Below are 20167 nucleotides of genomic sequence, written 5' to 3' on the forward strand. Positions count from 1 at the left end.
GTCCCTGAATCCCGTTACTAACAGGTCTGGTGTTTGTTAGTACGAGGAGTCACACTAAAGTAAAGGATGAGAAACTGTAGGCTTGCACCTTAATACCCATAATACCTCTACTAATGTATAGAATAGGGAACTTCATGCAAGCCAGTGGAGTTAACAACAAGGCTGAAAATGATTCAATATGCCCTTTGTCATGGTGAAACAGTTCTTAATCCTTGTCAGGGTGTTTTCCTCTAGGCCAATGCTAAGTTCATTTGGAGGGGAGTACTATAATGATCTTATTTTGCAATTTCTTCAGGGTCTGATTCTCACACCCTTACTTACAGTGAACAGTACTTAACTTCAGTGATCAATGGGACAGTACATGGGGAGTAAACTGCTTCCGAACACGAGTAAGGGTATAACATTTTGACCTTTAAATATAACCTTTTTGCCTTCACAGTTTGTAAAATCCCGCACTTTGTAAAACAAAGCAGAATAATGTTGGTTTCTGAATGAGTAAGTCTCAGAGGCTCTAAAGCTGCCATGGGAATAACTTAATATCTTGTCCATCATATGGATGTGCGACCGAATGCATTTCCCTATTTTCCTGAGGTATAATCATACTCTGAGTTCCATTACACGTAATGGAGTGGGATCATCCATAAAGTTATTCATGAGATATTTTGTTAGTGGTTTTCACCTTCTACTTGAAGAAAAATACATTATATCAACATGTTCATGAGGCACAAACAGCTCTGGCATTCAGCTATGATTATGTTATTAACTTTTTTAGCTAATAATTTTCACTCATCAAAAAGAAGCAATTTTTCACTCGCCCCGGTGACCAAGAGTTGAAGATTGCTGCATTCCAGACCAATGTGTATGCTTTAGGTTCACCTTGACAGTTACCTTATTCCTTTCCAAATAGAAACATTACCCTCCCCGCCCGTCTGTAACGGTTATACAGAATTTCCATTTCCCCGTCAGTTATGATTTAATTTTGAAGGCAAAGACTCCTAGTCTTTGGGGGTGGGGTGGGGGAGTAAAGATGGAAGCAGGAATGAAAGTAACTTAAAGGACTTACAGGACGCAGGGCAGCTGGGGTCCTGGGCAAGGTGGTGGAAGGGGGGCTCTGTTGGTGATTTAAAGGGCCCGGGGCTCCGGCCACTGCCGGGAGTCCTGGGCCCTTTTAAATCGCCGGGCCCTGGGGCAGCTGCCCTTTTTGCCCCCCCCTCCCCCTTCAGCGGCCCTGCCAGTACAGTGGTTAAAGTGCTGCCGCGGCAGCCCTCTAACATTGGCTGGGTACCGGCGGCCACTTTCTTACCGGTACGCCGTACTGGCCCGTACCAGCTTACTTTCACCTCTGGATGGAGGAGAAGGGGAATAAGGCTGATGAAGTGTATTTGACTCCAGGATCTGAAATATTTTATGCCTACTCAGAATAGACTAAGCTATTCTTCATCTTTCCTATAATCATAATTTTCCTTGATACCGGACTTACTTAAAACTGAGTCCAGTTTTAGTCTAGTGGCTAATACTGTGCCACTAGAATTGCAATATGAAAAGATATTTGTTGGTGTCCACTGATAAGATCCCGAGAGTATACACAGCTATAAGATACAGCAAATTTAAGGCCATGTTTTTTCTCATCACTGAGTATTTATTATATATAACAAATACATGAAAAAGAAAAAACTATATTGTGTGATATAAATAGTTTATTTACATTACAGAAAAACATCAAGACAATGTATACTATTTCAAATATATCCATACATAATCAAATATAGCTGTAAGTACATGTTTTCATTGGTGTAGATTACCACAAATGCAAGGCAACATGTGTAGATCTTGTTTTAATCTTTTGTCTATAATACTGTATTTTGTAGTCCAAGCTCTCTGCAGTTAGATTTGCCATTGTGGAAACATGCACTCTTTAAATTAACCTGGTCGATGCTCTTGTTGTGTTGTCTGAACTGTAGTGCCCTGTGTTTTGCTTCTGTCTGTGGATTCTGTTGCTCCTGGGACATTTTCTGGAAGAAATGGGGGGGAAAATACACAAATCATAGCGAGGCATTTGCTTAACAAAAGGGCTTGGGTGATAATGTGAGGATGGGAAGCCGAAGAGGAAACAGATCTTCCTCCCAGTCATTAGATTTCCTCCCAAACAATGTGGGAAAGAGAACAATTGGGCCATGCTCTCTGCATTCCTGTGAAAAACTTCAGCCTTGATACAAAAAACTAAACTAAGAGAAAACTAAGGTTGCACAGTTAAGCACTCATAAGTAAGGCTAAGTTTTTGTCATGGATATTTTTAGTAAAAGTCCTGGACCGGTTGCAGGCAATAAACAAAAATTCATGGAAGCCCGTGACCTGTCCCTGACTTTCACTAAAAATATCCCTGACAAAATGAGAAGGTGGGTTCAGCACCCAGTGCTGCTGGGGCTCCCGGATCCCCCACCGCTGTGATCAGTGGGAGCTCTGGGGTCCCCTGCCGCTGTGGGGAATGGGATCTGCGGAGTCCCGTCACCCCTGGGGTGGCTGGGCAGCTCCGAGGAGTCCCCCGCTGACTGCTGCGGCTGGGCAGCTCCGAGGAGTCCCCCGCTGACTGCTGCGGCTGGGCAGCTCCGGAGAGTCCCCCGCTGACTGCTGCGGCTCGGCAGCTCTGGGGAGTCCCCGTCGCCCCCAGTTGGACAGCTGCAGGGTGCCCCCACCCGGGGGCAGAAAAGTCCTGGAGGTCAGCTGACGTCACGGATTCCGTGACTTCTGTGACATAATCGTAGGCTTACTCATAAGACAAGTGATGTCAAAGTTAAGGTTGCAAGTACAACTTTAACTCTGCCCCCTCGTAATAAGCATGTACTACACAATACATTTCCTAATTGAACTGTCACATATTATTTCTTAACTAATATAACTATTTTCAGGAAACAGTAGGAGGAGCTAGACTAGGAAAGATCCCATACTCATTTACTAGACACCGTAAATCCCTGAAACATTTAGAAAGTGGACCTGGACAGATCCGAGGAGTAAATATTTGCTGGCCTGATTTTGTTTTTTTAGAGGTGCTAAGCATCCACAGCTGCTACTGGTTTCCATGGAAATTATGGGTGCTCACACTGGTATACGCTGGGGCTGAAGTCAACGCATCTTAGATCGACTTAGAATTGCTTACTTCGAATCCTCGCGGTGCGGGATTGACGGACGTGGCTCCCCCGTCGACTTTGTTTCCACCTCTCGCCGAGCTGGAGTTCAGCAGTCGACGGGAGAGCGATCGGGGATCGATTTATCGCGTCTACACTACATGTGATAAATTGATCCCTGATAGATTGATCGCTACCCACCAATCCGATGGGTAGTGTAGACGTACCCTTAGAGAGCAACTAGCTTAGCTATGGATGCCTGCCCAACACAGCATTTCTTAGTTGCATATAACTGTAGAGCTTAGGCAAGAAAGACACTCTATTGTACATGCTCAGAATTGTATTTCATTTGGATAATGGCAAAAGCCAAACTGTTTTACCCCATTACAAGGCTGTACACTCAGTGAGGGCTATTTTCATGCCACATTTCAACTTTTAACAACACGCTGTTTTTGCTGGAAGGGCTCTTCTAAAGAATTTGTCACTAAACAGAAGATTATAAAATATTTCCAGTATCAGTCGAGATCAAGCATAGGAAATTTCAGTCCCAAGAGTCAAGATTTCCAATAGTTATAAGCAGCAGAGTGGGGAGTTAAAATGGAAACATCAAGCAAGTTTAACTATAGCAGGGGGGTGACCAGCGCCTTGTTAAAATAGCCTCTTAAAAATATATTCCCTTTTTATTTTGGGCATTAGTAGAAAAATAGTGAGCTGCAAAAAGACAACTGGAAATAGAAACACTCCTAAATCCTTAAACAGGGTGAGTGGGTGCAGAGATTTCAGAATTTCTTTAGACAAGAAAAGAAAAGGAATTAGGTCCCTGTTTTTAAACCTAAGTGCTGAACAGGTCTTTAGGTGGCTAAATATAGATTTATGTGCCTTCAGGACTCCACATTTGAAAATTGGGTCCTTATCCTGTCACTAACAAGTAACTAGGCAGAGTTGGAATATTTCCAGGGGCAATCCAGAGATGCAGGTGTGATCTGTGCAGCCACCAAATGTATGGCACAGCACCTGAGACTGAAGCAAGGAAAGGGAGGAATCGGAGGTTCTGAGAAGTTCTAACAATAAAGTAATAGCCTACAGGTGCATTTGGGATGGGAGAAAAGGGATTGATTCGGTGAGGGTTGGCAGCCAGATGATCAGATGAGTGGCAGTGGTGGGGTGCTAGCATTGGAAAAAAGACCTTCGCTCAGTGTATCCAAACCCATCTCTCAGCAAAAGAGTGGATTCGGACTATGAGACGGAAGCGATGGCCCAGCTGGAAGCAGTGGGATCCAGAAGGGTCGCTCCACAATGAACTCACATAATGACTGTGTGATCATGGGGTCCAAAGTCAAGTGGAACTTTAGGCTTACTTTTATGAAACAAATTCCTTGAATGAAAACATATAGACATTGTGAGTCTATAATGCAAAGCGAAACCTCTACTCCGGATGACTACCAGCTAATGGGAACAAAGTTATTTTAAGAAAGGTGACCAGTACCAAGGAACTTGAGGTACCACTACTCCAATTGCTAAAGTTAGTAAAACATGGTACAATATGGGATCTAAGTGTATGCTACCTGTGGCTGGCTCAGATGAAGTGTCCTTGGCTGTGTTCAGAACAGAGTCTGGTTCTATAGACTCAGTGATGAGCTGAAGTTGAGCCACTGGATCCTTGACTCCTTCAGTCACCTGAAGTAAACCGAGCTTTGTGATGCGCTCAGTGTGAGATCCATGTTTATTTATGAACATACGCGTTAAAATAATGTAAACTAGGAACTAGGACACAGGCCTCCTGCCTTCTAGCCAGCTGAGGCTCACAGGACGGCTTGAGTCAGTGATCGTGTAATCCTAGCAGGCAAAGCACACAATCCATTCATTTTTAATCAAGTTATTTGCACAAATAAACTGCCATAATTACAAAGCAGTAAAGAAAAGTGCTGACAGACAGGATAATGCTGCTATATTTCCAAGTCCTCCTTCATCTACACTGTTCTGTCTTTGTCTTGTCTTGTCTGTCAAGCTGGAAGGTCTTTGGTGTGGAGACAGTGTCTCACTATGGGCTCAGTCCTGAACAACTCTGAGCATTACTGTGATTCCTAACGTCAGTGGGAGCTGGAGGCTCTGGGCGCCTCTCAGAAATGCTCAGCTTTGGAAAGCCCCACAGGCATTTGCAGTGCTACATGCATGATTTTAATAATAGTAACAAATAAATGATTAGTAATAATAATATTGGCTAATAGCACACAATTACAAGTTTTAGATGTGGAGATCCAAATTCCGTGCTTGTGCAAACTGATGAAACTTAATCAGTCACTAGCCGAGAATTTGGCCATAAGACAGTCTATGGGTTCACGTTTGACTTCTTCTCTCATATAAGGATTTTTAGTCATATTTTTATTGTGTTTCCTACTTTGAAGAGTTCATGCATTGGAATGTCCTGGAGTTCAAGCCAATACACTCACGTTCACTAAACCATACTTGTGCAAATCATACAGTCGCATGTGCACTTGCAACCAGAACACTTGGAAGTTGCAAACTGCATGTACCTTTCTTAGGGCACTTAGGTCTCTGTATCTGAAATGTAGCCCAAATTGTTAAGTGAGGTTTGGAGGCTGTTTTGCAATAATCACACACATTATAGAAAAAGGTCAAAAATTACAAATTAACCAGATTAGAACATGCGGGGAGGTGCTAACACATTTTAAAAATATCAGTGGGATATGTTATCTAGATTGCAGTACCATAGATCCTAATCTAAATCTGTTAAGTAGGAAGGATTCATATCTTTTCCTTGGCTCACCCGCTCTACCTTGCTAGGTTGCCTGAAGGTGAAAAAACTAGAGTCACTAAAAGAAAATGACATGGTGCATTTTCCCATTTATCAGTTATTTTTCCATCTCCTTTTTTATGTACACTGTTTTTGGTATGAATTATCTCCATGTTCCCTGTAACCCACTTTAATATAATCCATTGCCTCTTCTGGCATCTATCGTTAAGAGTAGTAGACTTGATGGACTCAGCTTGGCCAGAAAGCAGCTCAAAGCTTCAGCAGATGATTTTGCTTTACGCATTTAGGCCGGGGAGGATTTATTAACCATTTTTTTGTCTTTTCCAGGAGCAAATGCTGCACTTGTCCTCTAACTAGACAGTGCAACACTGATACTGAGATATATTAGAGCTTTTAGTTTCTATAGAGGTATGATACCTGTGTTTTATTTTCCTCTCTTTTGTTTAGAAATAAATTCCTTTTCAATCTGATTTATCGGTGGAGCTGTACGAGGGCTGAATGAGTTTCACCTTGTGATTTCTGACAAAAGCCTGGAGAAACTCAGTGGCCAGGGCTCACTCTGAACTCTTCCAGAAACAATGAAACTGGGTCAGTGAGGACGTACAGTAGCACTTGTGGGCACAAGAAGAATAATTACACTTCGCCTTTAATTCTGAACTACCTTGAGGCCACAGTTTCCATGCTAATAAGCGCTTCTTCTTTATTTACAAAAATGCAACGTTACGCCTGGATATTTATCTAGGTCCCCATCTAGAAAAACACCAAAGCACATGCATAACTTTAAGCACGTGTGCTGTCCCCTTCATTAAAATAATTTCAGTTGGCTTAAAGTTATGCATGTGCTTAAGTGCTCTCCTGGATTGGAGCTACAGTGATGGGCTCTTTAGAAATACATACACAGGTAGAACTAGATTTATTTAGTTACTGTTGATCCAGTTGCCTCATTTATATTCCCTTTATTTATATGAACAATATTTTATGCAAGCATCTGAATATAAAATGTGAAACTTCATTTGCTATATGTGCTGGTGTGGCCTAAGTCTGATTAAATTGGTACTGAAAATACAATCATGATAAATAAATCAGCACTGGGACCAAACAATTCTTTCTCCTACTTCAGTGAATTAAGTGGGATTTGTTATCCGAGTGCAAATGTACTAGTCTGTGTAATTGGAGAATCAAGTGGGGATAAACAAAGTCTCTTTTCTCCTATTGCAAAAACATAGTGATACTGACCTTGTAATGCAGAGGACTACAACACAGATGATAGCAATCTGGATGGTTCCAATCACAGCTGCTATTAAGACATACTGAAATCGTACTGGCCCTGGAACCACATATAAAACGCTGTAGTCCTTTTTTTCACAGTGTTGTCCAGTGTAGCCTGCATCACACCTGCAATGAAAGATGTTTATCCTGTTACTTAGACATTCTGCATCCCTTTTAGCAGAGGGACAGACTATGCCCCTGATTAGAACTTGAGAGGGAGGCTCTGTGTACGAAAGGACTGCTTGGCAGACACTGTGTGGGCTTTTTTTTTTTTTAAAAAGGGATGTAGATTATACTTCCAGGTTACGCAAGGACTGCTTTTATCTCAAAACACTAAGTGGCTGGGATAATGCGATACATAGATACTTGGATGTCTTAAATGTGGTGACTATGTGGATTAGGGGAGCACCTAGAGACCCCACCCTAGATCGGGACCCTATTGTGCTAAGCACACACACAGTAAGGGACAGTCCTGCCCCAAAGAGCTTCCAGTCTACAAGACAGAGAAAGGGTAGGGGAAATAAATGATAGTCCTGAAAAGCTGAGGGCTGTGCAGGGATAGTTGCTTTTCCCTTGGAGTCACAGGTAAGCCAGGCATTGGTTTCATTAACATTTTTCATCGACCTTCACCAACATGTTTGTCTGGGGAAAGATTTGGTTTTGATGACACTGGGCTGCCTCTAGGATAGTTTCTTTTACTCTTTGGCTATTGCTTTCCCCATACTTCCTGTACAAGGCAAAATCCTACACACCCCCCAGAGCCCGAATGTTTGGACCATGCACCAGGCCTGTTCGTCAGGAGCCGGGGGAGGGGAAAACAGGCACCCGCTGCACCACCAAGTTCGGTTGCTTTACAGCTGCTATTATCACCCTAGCCCCAAGGCCACAGCAGTCTCCTTGGCTCCTAGACCCCTTCTCCACAGAGGGAAGAGCCAATAGATTCATAGGGTTTATGGACACAAGGGACCATTAGGGTATCTAGTCTGACCTCCTGTATATCACAGGCCATTACACTTCACCCTGTTACCCTCAGACCGAGTCCAATAACTTGTGTTTGGCTAAAACGTATCTTCCAGAAAGGCCTCCAATCTCGATCTGAAGACATCAAGAGACGGAGAATCTGCCACTTCCTTTGGTAGCTCATTCCAATGCTAATCACCCGCACTACTAACAGTGTGTGCCTTATGTCCAAGCTGCATTTGTCTGGTTTCAGATCTAAGTATTGGCCTTTGCACTACCCCAATCTTGGCACTGCTCTGCACCAAGGTGGTCCCTAGGCACAGGTCAGAGCTTCCTGAATGCAGCCGTCACCTGCACCACCTGCTGATGCTGCCAAGGAGCTGTGGGGCAGCTGGGGATCACTGAGGTTCAGGGGAGCCTCAACCATGCTCTTTCTTACAGCAACCCCCCCGCCCCAGCCCGATGCAACAAGAGAGGTGGGAGGAGCAATTCTGGTGGCTCTTGTCCTAGGATATCCCTATGCAGGCGAGATCCTTGGGGGCCAGGCCTGCTGGGTCTAGGTCATCTTTGTGCCATAGCAATGCAAAATGGTCACAGCATGGCCAGGATTCAGGCTAGAATGTTTTATTTGCTAATGTGCAACAACGTCTTAGGGATAAACTTGTCACAGGGGGCTATAGGGCCAAATCCTGACAGATGTGGTGTGCCTCCTGACTAGGCCCAAGTGCCCTCAACTCCCATTGACCTCAGTGGGAGGAGATGGGGATCTCCAGGAAGGATCTCAGCACCAAATCCCCTCTGATGCTAGAACTCCCTGTGCTTTGGGACGAGAATGCCAAAAATAACCCACGTTTGATATGTTTCCCTTGCTGGGGTACAGGCCATCTGGCGCTGGACTCTGATGCAGATTACCCACTGAAGGCCCTGCAAATGAACACATAATTTACCTATTTGTCCAACTGCCACTAAAATCCCTGTTTATTCTGCCCACTGCCACACAAAGTCTGTTTCTCTCCTCGCTGTTCCCCCGTCCTGCTACCTTCTTCCCTGTCTGATTTCCCACAAAAGAGAGGTTAGTTGTTCCCCTGGGCCGGCTCCAGTGCTGCAGGCAGTGGAACGGGGAGGCATCACAAGGGAAACCTTTCAGGTGAATGGCACTAGCAACTCTAAGAGACTTGGAGAGTTTGCCTGGACCCTGTCTTAGAGATGGTGGTGGTGCTCACTGAGCTTTGTGCTCCAGGCTAGAGTAAGGGGAGGCATGCAACAGTCACTACATGCCTCTAAGCCTTGGAACCAGGAGAGGATAATGGCTGGGTGGAAGCATGGAGAAGCAGGGACAGCCAAGGGCAAAATGGACCACAGGATCTAGGGGAGATTTGCAGGAGCAGATACCCTCCATGCAGAGCTTCCAAGGATCTCCAATCTCCATCTTGTATGCCTCAAAACAACAGCTGCCGCAAATGTGCACTTCATCTCCATACTTTCTCCAAGTGAATATGGTGGGAACAAGAACTGCTGAAGTGAAATCCTAACCACCTCAATTAAACTTTCACTGCTAAAGGGAAGCCTGGGAGATGCTTCAACCACCACTCCTCCTCCCTGCCCAAACCTCTTTCTAAATCACCTTGCCCACAAAGCTGTAAGAAGTTGTCTTTCATACAGTTCTTCACTTTTTAAAGTTTGCTCATTGTGAAAATATCAGGGAATACTAGATTTCAGTGCTACAAGTCAAGGAAAAGCACCCATTGGCTATGCTTGCACTTTGTGGTGCATTTAAAAAAATATTTAAATATGTCTTAAGGCTATTTCATGTTTTTATAATCGATTGACATTGTGGCATAATTCAGGGCAATTCTGCTGCATAATTTAGGTCTAAGGTGCTTTACCATACAAGGGTTTTTGGCTAATAATTATTTTCCACACTGCATCTTGATTACACATTAGCAACTCTACATCTTCAGCTTATCACATCTGCTCTGGAGGAAAAGTGTTACCTGCAAGATGGTTCCAACATATTAGTAGAGTGCTCGCACTTCCCATGCATGCAGAAGCCATTGTAGTGTTCTGGACAAGGAATGTAAATCCCTCTTGCACTTTCTTCCAGTTTATTTGCATTCTCTGTGAACACAGGTAAAAAGAACATCAACATGGAAGCATGTGGTAAGGGGAGGTGAGAAGAAACATGGCATTAAGGGCTCAAGATACAATATGGGAAAAATTCAAAAGAGCAAGATGTGAAAAATTCCTATTTAGTTGTAAAAGAAAGAGAAATACTGAAATGATTTTGCAACCCAGAAATCTATGCTTAAACAGGAATAATACACCTCTACCCTGATATAACGCCACCCGATATAACACATATTCGGATATAACGCAGTAAAGCAGCGCTCCGGGGGGGGGGGGGGGGCTGCACACTCCGGCGGATCAAATCAAGTTCAATATAACGCGGTTTCACCTCTTAATGCGGTAAGATTTTTTGGCTCCCGAGGACAGAGTTATATCGAGGTGTATTAGACAGGAATCACCTAGCATAGATGCAGAGCTTTGTAAGCTATTTTGCTATTCTTTTGCTTATAGAATTCCCTTTAGGTTTGTGCACTGTGTTGCCAGAAAACCTAATTTTGCTATTTTTAAAAAAAAATTATCACAAAATATTCCATGAAAAATGTCCAATAAATCTGTTATCCTTTAAATTCTCTCTCCTCAGAATCATGCGGGGCTAGGAAGAATCTGGACATCGATATACTTGAAAGGCTGCCATAAAAGAGATGGTGAAAAATTGTTCTCTCTTGCCTCAGAGGGCAGGACAAGAGGGAATGAGTTTAAACAACAGCATAGCAGATTTGGATTAAATCTCAGGAAACCCTTCCTGTGAGAATAGTAGGACAATGGAACAGACGGCCTAAGGAGGTTGTGAAAGCTCCTTCCCTGGAGGTTTTCAAAAGGAGGCTGGATGGACAGCCATCTGTCTTGGATGGTTTAGACACAACAAACCCTGCATCTTGGCAGGGAGTTGGACTAGATGACCCTTGCAGTCCCTTCTAACCCTGTGAGTCTATGCTCAGTGGAATACACTGAGTGAGATGAAGGATGGGTTTGTGGGTAAAGCACAGGACTAGGACTTAAAAATCCGGGTTTTTATTCTCAGTTCTGTCACAGACTCTGTGTGACACTAGGCATGTTGCTTAACAACTCTGTGCTTCAGATTCCACAGATGTAAAATGGGATCCCTTTTTCTGTAGTGGATCTTGGGAGGATAAATTCTTTAATTCTCATAAAGTGCTGTGAGATCCTTGGATGAGACATACAACATTATTATATTGTCTCTTGCAATGTGCACAGGTATATTTCCACAAGCATTAGATGGGCACTGAACATATGAATCAAAGAAAATATTTACCCCAATGTTGCCAGTAAATTGAAAGCTCCAAATATGAATTTAGGTTGAAACGGGTCTATGGTTAACATTTACACAATGTGTTTAAGTGCCTAAGCACCATCTGCAATATACTCACTCTCATTTGGTAGAACATCAACTGTTAACTACACTTGATAAATATATTCAAAGTTGTCCTATCTGGCTTAGGGATTTCGGCGCATACTTCATAGACTTATATCTGCATTTTTTTTTAATATGTCGAATATCAGATTATCTGGCCCTGGCCTGGGTGTGGGGAGAGAGAGAGAGAACATTCTCCCTCAATGCCCCTATGCAAGGCCAGACACAAAGGCAGGATCTACACATGAGGGAGCCCAAGGTCATACCAAGTGCTATGTCTACACTACAACCACCTCCCACCTGTCAGCGAGTCTCAGAGCTGGGCTCAACTGACCTGGGTTTGTGCTACAGTGTAACCACCCGCCCTTGCCAGGTTTCCCCAGCCTTAGCCCAAACCCCAACACTGCTATTTTTAACCTGTGGCGTGAATCCCATGAGTCAAAATCAGTTGACCCAGGCCCGGAGACTTGTTGGCGTGGGTCTTTTATTGCAGTGTAAATGTACCCCAAAAGGCCAGGAGGGAAAGGGAGGAATCAGACGAAAGGGGCATGGAAAAGACACAGCCCAATCCCCAGTTGCCCAGGTTTACACAGCAGGCCAGGTGCACTGGGATCAGTGGACTAAATAATGCAAAATGGTGGACTCTCTTCTAGAGAGCTGGCTGGGAATTTTTCGATGAAATGCTTTTTAGTCAGAAAATGCTGAGTTGTCAAAAGTGAAACTGTTTGCAGGAAAGGATCGTTTTCAATAAATTTCCTGTTTTGAAAAAAAAAATGTTTTAATTGTTTAAACATCCAATTTAGTACTTGTCAAAATGGGACATTCTGATATTTTTGAAACAAAAAAGTTCAATTTTTTTTTCAGTTTGAAATACATTTTTATTTCCAAATTTAAGTTAACTTTTAATAAAAAAAAAAAGAAAGAAAAAGAAATGAAGGGGTCAAAATTGAAATGAAATATCCTGAAATTATCAAAACAACATGTTTTGAATGATCCGATCCAAATTTTTTCTCAGGCTTTTGATTCACAAAAATCTTCAAGATTTTGACTTCTTGTCCTGATTCGGGATGGGAAAAAAATGTCAAAATCTCAAAAAAATTCACAGGATGGGAAACCCATTTCCTGCCTAGCTCTAAGTGTTTGTACTTCGGACAGAGACTGTGCTCTTAATTGCACATTCTGGCCCTAATGAAACACTTAAGGCTAATTTTTTTTTAATTTTACATGGTTGTGCATTCTCATCTATGATAATAATATCAGAGTATGCCAGAAATATTTTAAAATATATTTTATCAACAGTAATAATGCTATCCAGGAAAAACAAGTGAATAATGGAGGGATCTCTCTTATGATAGATATCTGACATTGACAGAAATAAATTTAAGCAATAACAAAAGATTTGCATTTTCCTTGGATTTAATAAAACAGTGATAATTTATGTTCAGCTCTGTAGCTCAGCCACACTAGCATGAGGTATGCTTAAGTATTATCTTGCCTTTGGGAAAAACAGGTATAGCAGATCCAAGATTCAATTTTTCATAATGCATTTTCCCCCATCACTACCGTCCAAAGAGAATTCTGCTATCTTCACAACTTGCACTAATAAAGTTGAGTATTCTTCCTTATCTTAAGAGATAAAAGCAAACCGCAATCCCGGGAAACCTCGAGGAGCGGCCAAACTATAGATATTGCTAGAACAGGCAAAGCCCTCTTTCATATTTAGGATTTTGTAAGGACATGTCAGAATATAGGGCAGGAAAAGCCATAGGAAGGGGGTGAAAAATAGTGCACCAGGCTGAGGATGCAGAAGTAGCCCTTCTTTGTCCTTCTTGAGCAAGGAATTTGCAGCAGTGGAAGAAGGGCTAGAGACATGAAGCCTGGGGGTCTGGTACAAACTTGCAAGAGTTGTGGTATCAGTGCAGAGTACCTGCAGTGTCAACATCTTTCAAAGGCTCTTCTCTGCCAAGCAGTACTGTTTACTTGTTGCTGTGCTACCATACTCCTGACCAGGGTGATAAGAACCATGGAGAGGTATCTAACACTGAAATAAGCAGCATTAGCCTACCTGGCTGTGTAGGTTATGGGCAGTTCCTGTGTGAGGATACAATGGGGAGTGGCTGCTACATTATTGTCCCATTTTTTGTTAGCCACTGTTCACCACAACATACATACATATTTTAATACAAGTCATCTATCTAGGCCCTTAACTGAGCCCTTCATCGTGATGTAACTGTCTTACCTGTGGAAAGGCTGCTGGTAATGAAACACTGTGGGATACTAGGTATCACGATGCATAGTTCCTTTGCATGGACCAGACTGCTCCCTTTTGAGGGGAAACATAGCCACAGTGGGCCTCATGGGAGAAACACTCCCCAAGGTTCCCTCCTGAGCCTGGCTACAGTAAGAAATACACCTGTCAGTAGAAAGACATGTCAGCTGTTGCGGTGTTGGACATGGTTGGGTACTGTCTAAACTTGAGGGTGAAGCATTTTCAGCTCTGGCCAGCTGTGTCCATTGGTAATATCCATTGTTTATATTTGGAGATTCAGTCATTGCTAACAAGGCTATGGAATGAGGTTCGTGTCCTTGCAAAAAAAAGCAGAGAGCAGCATTTTTTTCTTCCAAGCCTGGTGGATTTTGGGGAATTTGCAGATGGCCTAGAATTGTCTGTGAGTGGCCCTGTGCCCCGGGCTAGCTTACTAACACAAGAATCCCTGCTTCTCTCCAATTTGTGGGCAACATTACCATGCCAGGACTTCCCCCACCAGTAGGATACCCTTTGGAGCAGGAGTGGGGGATGACTTCACAGTGCAGAGAGGAATTTAGCCCGCATTACCTTTGGGGAAAATGTAACTGTGTTGGCCAGGGTGGAAGTGGATAAAGGCATATCTCTGAACTTGTGGAGGGTTCATTATGGTTTCAGGGCACAGGGGATGGCAATCACCTTTCATATAGGAGAAGGAATGATTTTTCCCTCCTCGTGTGGTCATGCCTTGTGTGAAAAACAGTACATTGTGCATCTAACCCCTAGCACACCGCAAAATATAACCTAGGCCCAATAATTTGTAAATCCATAAGTGTAATACTGTGATGGAGAATGTTTGACTGGATCAGAAATGGACTAGCCCAGGATTTACGAATGCTCCATATAATGCTTTATCTTTTAATCCAGTCAGAAAACATGAAATTTAGAAATGAATCATTTACAGTCCCTCTTGTTGATTAGAGTCTTCTCTAAAGCAGTTAGATATTGAGCTCTTAAGATTTCCTTTCCTTATCTTACCAAGCATAAAGCTACAGAATGGTAGAAAACCTCATTTCTAGTTTGATCTGCAGTTTAAGTTATTCAAAAGACAGAAGAACATCCCAAACAGGATGAAAGCAGAGTTCATACAATTTAACAAATTCTCTAACAATTGTGCGACTATGGGAGCATTTTGTTTCCCAACCAGAATATTTCTCCTGCATGGAAACTTTAGACCTTCCCCAGGTATTGCCAATTTTTTTTTCACTGCACAGATAATAAGATTCATTTTTACAGACTGAAGGAGACCCGAATCCAAAATAAAGTATTCACTAAAAGCTGATTCATTTTGAATTGATGAGCTATAAAAATCAGTGCAATTAAAAAAAACCCAACCGTCAAAACATTGCAATGTGCTTTTATTTTTTTTAAATCATTTCTAGGCTCTAATACTCATTACCATAGCATAATTCTATCAGAGCACCTTCCAGAGATGCATTAAGCAATGAGACGAACATTTGTCATGTGTGGTTCATTCACTGTTCATCATTCAATAATAATTACTGAAATAAGACCCATAAAGCAAAGCCATTTTCTTTAACATTTAGACCACTGATGAAATAAAAAAGACTTTATGATACCCAGGGGGTTATAACTGAGCAAAACAGGTCTCCAGGCCTCATAGGAGAAGAAATAACGGGGTTTTCCCAGCATAATTTGTGATTATTCAAAAAGCAGATACTGCAGGCATATATTTAAACTAATCAGATTACATCCCTAAACTGAGGAGCTCATCTTCAGCACCAATCTCACATCTACAGAGAGCAAAGCTTAAATTTAAAGTCATACTTCTTTTTTTCTGGCAGAGAGCAATACTAGACATGAGTTCAAAGTTTATTAAATTGCAGTAACATTAAGGTTGATAGCTCATCTTCAAATTTCAAGCATGCTATATATATCCTTATTAGACAACTAGGTGGTAAGGAAAGCTTTATTTTCATCCAAATAATGGAATCCATACTTTTTCTGAAATTTGCTAAGATCAAATTTAGATGGAAATAAAATAGAAAGCCCGAAGAGGAAAATTCAGCTTGTAGAATTAATAGTTTCTTTCTCTGAGCATGTGTGATTCTTGACACATCTGGAAGTATACCTCAATTTTTTATTTTGAAAAGAAATATCACATTTCTCCCCCCCACCCCCCACCAGACCTAGTTTATTAGTAAAGCTGGCTGGAAAATTTTCTTCAAAACAGTTTTCCATCAGAAAATGTCATTTCAACAAAACCAATATTTTAATGAAATTGTATTGATTTTAATGAAGTTTCCCATGAAGCAAAATTTTTGGCTTAAAAACATTCATTTTAGAAAAATTCAAAATTCTATTTCAAAATGAATTTTTCATTTCAATATTTATTTTATGTTGGGTTTTTTCACTTTCACAGTATTTGTATTATTTTGACAAATTTCATGACATGTCAGTGCTAGCAGTGCATAACACGATGTGTCATACCATGTCAAGTGATGCCATATTATGCAGTACTACTCACAGATCATAAAATGACATTGTTTTACTTCTAAAATCACTAAGAATAGATGCTCCTTAGTAAAGACTGAAGCTTCACATCTTCTTTTCTTGTTGAAAAGGTCTCCTGTTTGTGTTGTAATGAAACAGACTGACAATTGACACTTTCAACATGAAAAGAAGACAAGCTCTCAGTGTACTAATATGAGAAGCAGCTGTTTTCAATATCCTTGTGTTAACCTGGAATTATTTTTCTAGGATACTGAAAACAGCTGCTTGTCTAATTCATCATCGAGTGCTTAACTTATTTTCTTACTGAAACTGTCAAAGCGTCAATCTGTTTCATTACAACACAAATGGGAGACACTTTGATCTAGAAAATAAGATAAAATGTTTCAATCTGTACTAAGTAGCAGCTACTCAATTTTAGGCTGGCATCCTGGTTTCTAATATAAACATAAAAATAAATAGAATATTTTGACTTGATGTGATAATATGTGATACTGTTACATGTCAGGTTGCTGATATCCTTGGTCCACTGACTGTCAACCAGGCCACTTGCCTCATTGTTTCTTGTACTCTCCTGTCAGTATCGAGCAGTTGTCTCGTGTTTTATATTCAGACTGTAAGATCCTTGAGACAAGAACCATCTTCTTGTTCTGTATTTGAACAGTGCCTAGCACAACAGGACCATTGAAATGGATATTAATCTATGATGTAATGATAGATGGATGGCCTTAGAGACCTTGTTTCCACTGAAGGAATGTCTTAGAAAATGTTAAATAAACGACATCCATTTACAGATATCTGGTCTATGTTCCTTAATATGTATGTTTAAGGGCATGTTGATTTCATCTCAAAAAATTATTGCAACTGTATTTAGTATTCTTTTTACTTTGTTAATTTCAGTCTAACTATACATCTGTATCTATGCGCACATATTTTGAAGTTAATAAACATTGTTTGAATCTCATGTAAAACTCTTAATACAAGCTGAGATACAAATGAAGAAAGAATTTATCTAAGAACAGGAGCATACTCTACACAGGGCAGAGAAAATGCAATCTAAATCCTGATCCTGCAGTCTTCACAGTCCCCAGACTTCCTTTGAATTCAGTGGGCTAGATTTAAATCTCAGTCACACCAGGGAAAATTTGGAATAACTCCATTCATGTCAAATGAGCTACCCTGGATGGAACAGACAAAAATCTGGCAAAGTGGGAACTGTATATGTTTGAGAACAGTCTAATCCGACATTATATGAATAGTCCCATCTCAATCAATGAGACTTATTATGTGATTAAGAACATGCAAGATCAGTGCCTCAGGTTATAGAGTCTCATGTCATTCTCTCTGTTTCCTAGAGTGCAGCGCACAGTATTGGCACTCAATTAAAAGATAATGACCATGTAAGAAAATGTTGGCTTAAGTAAAAAGATTAAGCTTTGTGTTCTACCACTACTGTAAAATGGAAATTCCCCAGCAAGGGCTTTCAAAATTATTATTAATTATTTGTATTATCATATTGTCTAAGAGCTGCAGTCCTAGACCAAGACTCTGTTGTGCTAGGCACTGTTCAAATATAGAACAAAAAGATGGTTCTTGTCTCAAAGAACTTACAATCTGCATATAAAACACAAGACAACTGCTCGATACTGACAGGAGAGTACAAGAAACAATGAGGCAAGTGGCCAGGTTGACAGAGGACTAAGGATATCAGCAGCCCAAGTATTTGGTAGGCAACATGGCAAAGGAGAGTTTTAGGCTGGCATCCTGGGTTGTAAGAGGCAGGAGATGGCCTTTCAATAATGATTAACCTATGATAGGTAGGTGGAGACAGGCAGTTTAGGGCCAGGGAAGTGAAGACAAGCCGCTTATGTTTGATGCCATAATGAAGAGGCAGCTAATGGAGGGATGCGAAGAGATGGGTTAGGAAAATGATCTTTGTAGTACTATTCTGAATAGACATGAGAAGGGCAAGATTGCATAGTTGTGTAGGCATAATATGGGATGGTAACAGAAGACACAATACCAAATATTCAATTAAAGCTATTTTGATTCCTATCTCACTGGAGACAATATGAAGAAGAATTCACTTATATAATAACACAACACTTCAAACGCCGCTGAGGTCAGTCAAACTTACATCAGAGCTCTCCTATTGGTACTGAAGTGGCAACTCCTCACAAATCACATTTTCTGAGGATTTAAATGTGGGAAAAGGGACTCTCTTGCTTTCCTAACTGGGTCGGTTCCACTTGCTTAAACTTCTCTACCCCTTTCGGAAATGTGTCCCTTTTCATATATATCTGGCAACTTTCCCAATGATATGCACCAAAGCTTACATGGAAGAATTCCAACCTCTCCTTCTCTGAATGAGAGATATGGTTAAGCAGTGTGTAATTCAGATTATACAAGCATCAAAGACAATGCGTGAGTACGGTCAAATTATTGCGTGTGTGCATATGTTGTGTGTACTAAGGGGTAAGAGGGAGGAGCAGAGCATCCACTTCTACTCAGACATTTATTCTGAAGGGAGAAAGAAAAGCCAATGTGGTGCTGAGCAGCGCACACGAGGCACAATGTCACAGAACAGCACAATGATATTTCTTCTCAGTGCATTTGTTGTGAGGTGGCCCCAAGATTACTGCCTGCAGCTCTGAGCACTTCACGATTAGGAATTTATCAAAGGAGTTTAGATTGTGGCAACGGAGATGACTAGAGAGCTAAAGTTAGATTGTACGGCCCACCTGGAGCATGCCATCCTGTGGAAAAACTCACGGGATGGTCATAGTTGCGTGGAAAGGTTACAAGGACTGGGGCAAAGAGGCAGAGCCAACATTGCTGATGCATCCACAGGGAAATCCTTTGATACTCCCCCATGATTCTTTCAGAGTCAGCATTCCTTCCTGTGGCTGCGCATTTGCAGGGGGAATGGTGCTGTAGCACTTCCCCAGCGCAGCTCCCTCCTGGCCATGCCCCCACAACCCAGAGAAATCCACTGCACTGCAAGGGCAGAAGGAGTAGGGCAATGATGCCACCTAGGCTCAAATCCCCTGTCTCTGATAATTCATGACTGTTTTAGTGGGTTTTCTTCTGTTTATTTCAACAGCAGTTGAGAGCACTCTGCACCTAGCAGAGCAGGGCCATTAAATAATTTTGCTACCTGTGTGATACTAATGGCAGAGCTACCCAGAATTCCCAGGCACGTGAGGTGCTCAGATGGCAAGGTGACAGAAGCAATATAAGAACCGAGAATTCACAACGAAGCACTGGCTTTGATGGACCAGACAGATATTTCCTTTGTTCAAGTCTGCACTCCACAGAGCAGGACTCCCTACATCTGATTAGTGCTTCCAACGAACAGACCATATTTCAATAGGAAACGATTTAGTCACTAACGGCCATTCATGTCCCACCTCTAGTAAACTAACTGTTTACTGGATGTTCCATTTCTCTTAAAATGTTGCAGATCCTGACCCTGTAACCATGGAGGGATCAGCAGAACCAGTGAAGTTCTACTCTGAAGGATGATGAAAGTGGGGCAGAATTTGAAGGGGGCATGTGTAGAGGGCACACACCCTGTGTGCCATGGAGTCCCATGGGTGGAAGCTCTCTGCATGGCAGTGTGAAGGAGACAGGCATGGACTGCAGCCACTGTCATTCTTGTATGGTCTTGTTGCTATGGCAGAGGTGCAGAAGGCTCCTGAGGCCAACATATTCTATGTAGCAGCTCTATCATTGTTCTGCTGCTCTGGAAAGAAGATTCCTTT

The 20167-nt window shown here is 41.9% G+C and overlaps 1 protein-coding gene across 1 annotated transcript in view; it reads right to left on the bottom strand.

Annotated features, from left to right (window-relative positions):
• Positions 1 to 1682: 1682 nt before the first annotated feature.
• TMEFF2 (transmembrane protein with EGF like and two follistatin like domains 2) overlaps positions 1683 to 20167 on the bottom strand; it is a 171496-nt gene continuing 153011 nt past the window's right edge. The window contains exons 8-10 of the mRNA XM_044978423.1: positions 10122 to 10245; positions 7135 to 7293; positions 1683 to 2012 (exon numbers count right to left, since the gene is read on the bottom strand). Of these exons, the coding sequence (XP_044834358.1) occupies positions 1916 to 2012; positions 7135 to 7293; positions 10122 to 10245 (380 nt within the window). The 3' untranslated portion in view covers positions 1683 to 1915. The remainder of the gene's footprint in view (positions 2013 to 7134; positions 7294 to 10121; positions 10246 to 20167) is intronic.

This window comes from Mauremys mutica, chromosome 10 (assembly GCF_020497125.1).
Source record: "Mauremys mutica isolate MM-2020 ecotype Southern chromosome 10, ASM2049712v1, whole genome shotgun sequence".
Taxonomy (NCBI): domain Eukaryota; kingdom Metazoa; phylum Chordata; order Testudines; family Geoemydidae; genus Mauremys; species Mauremys mutica.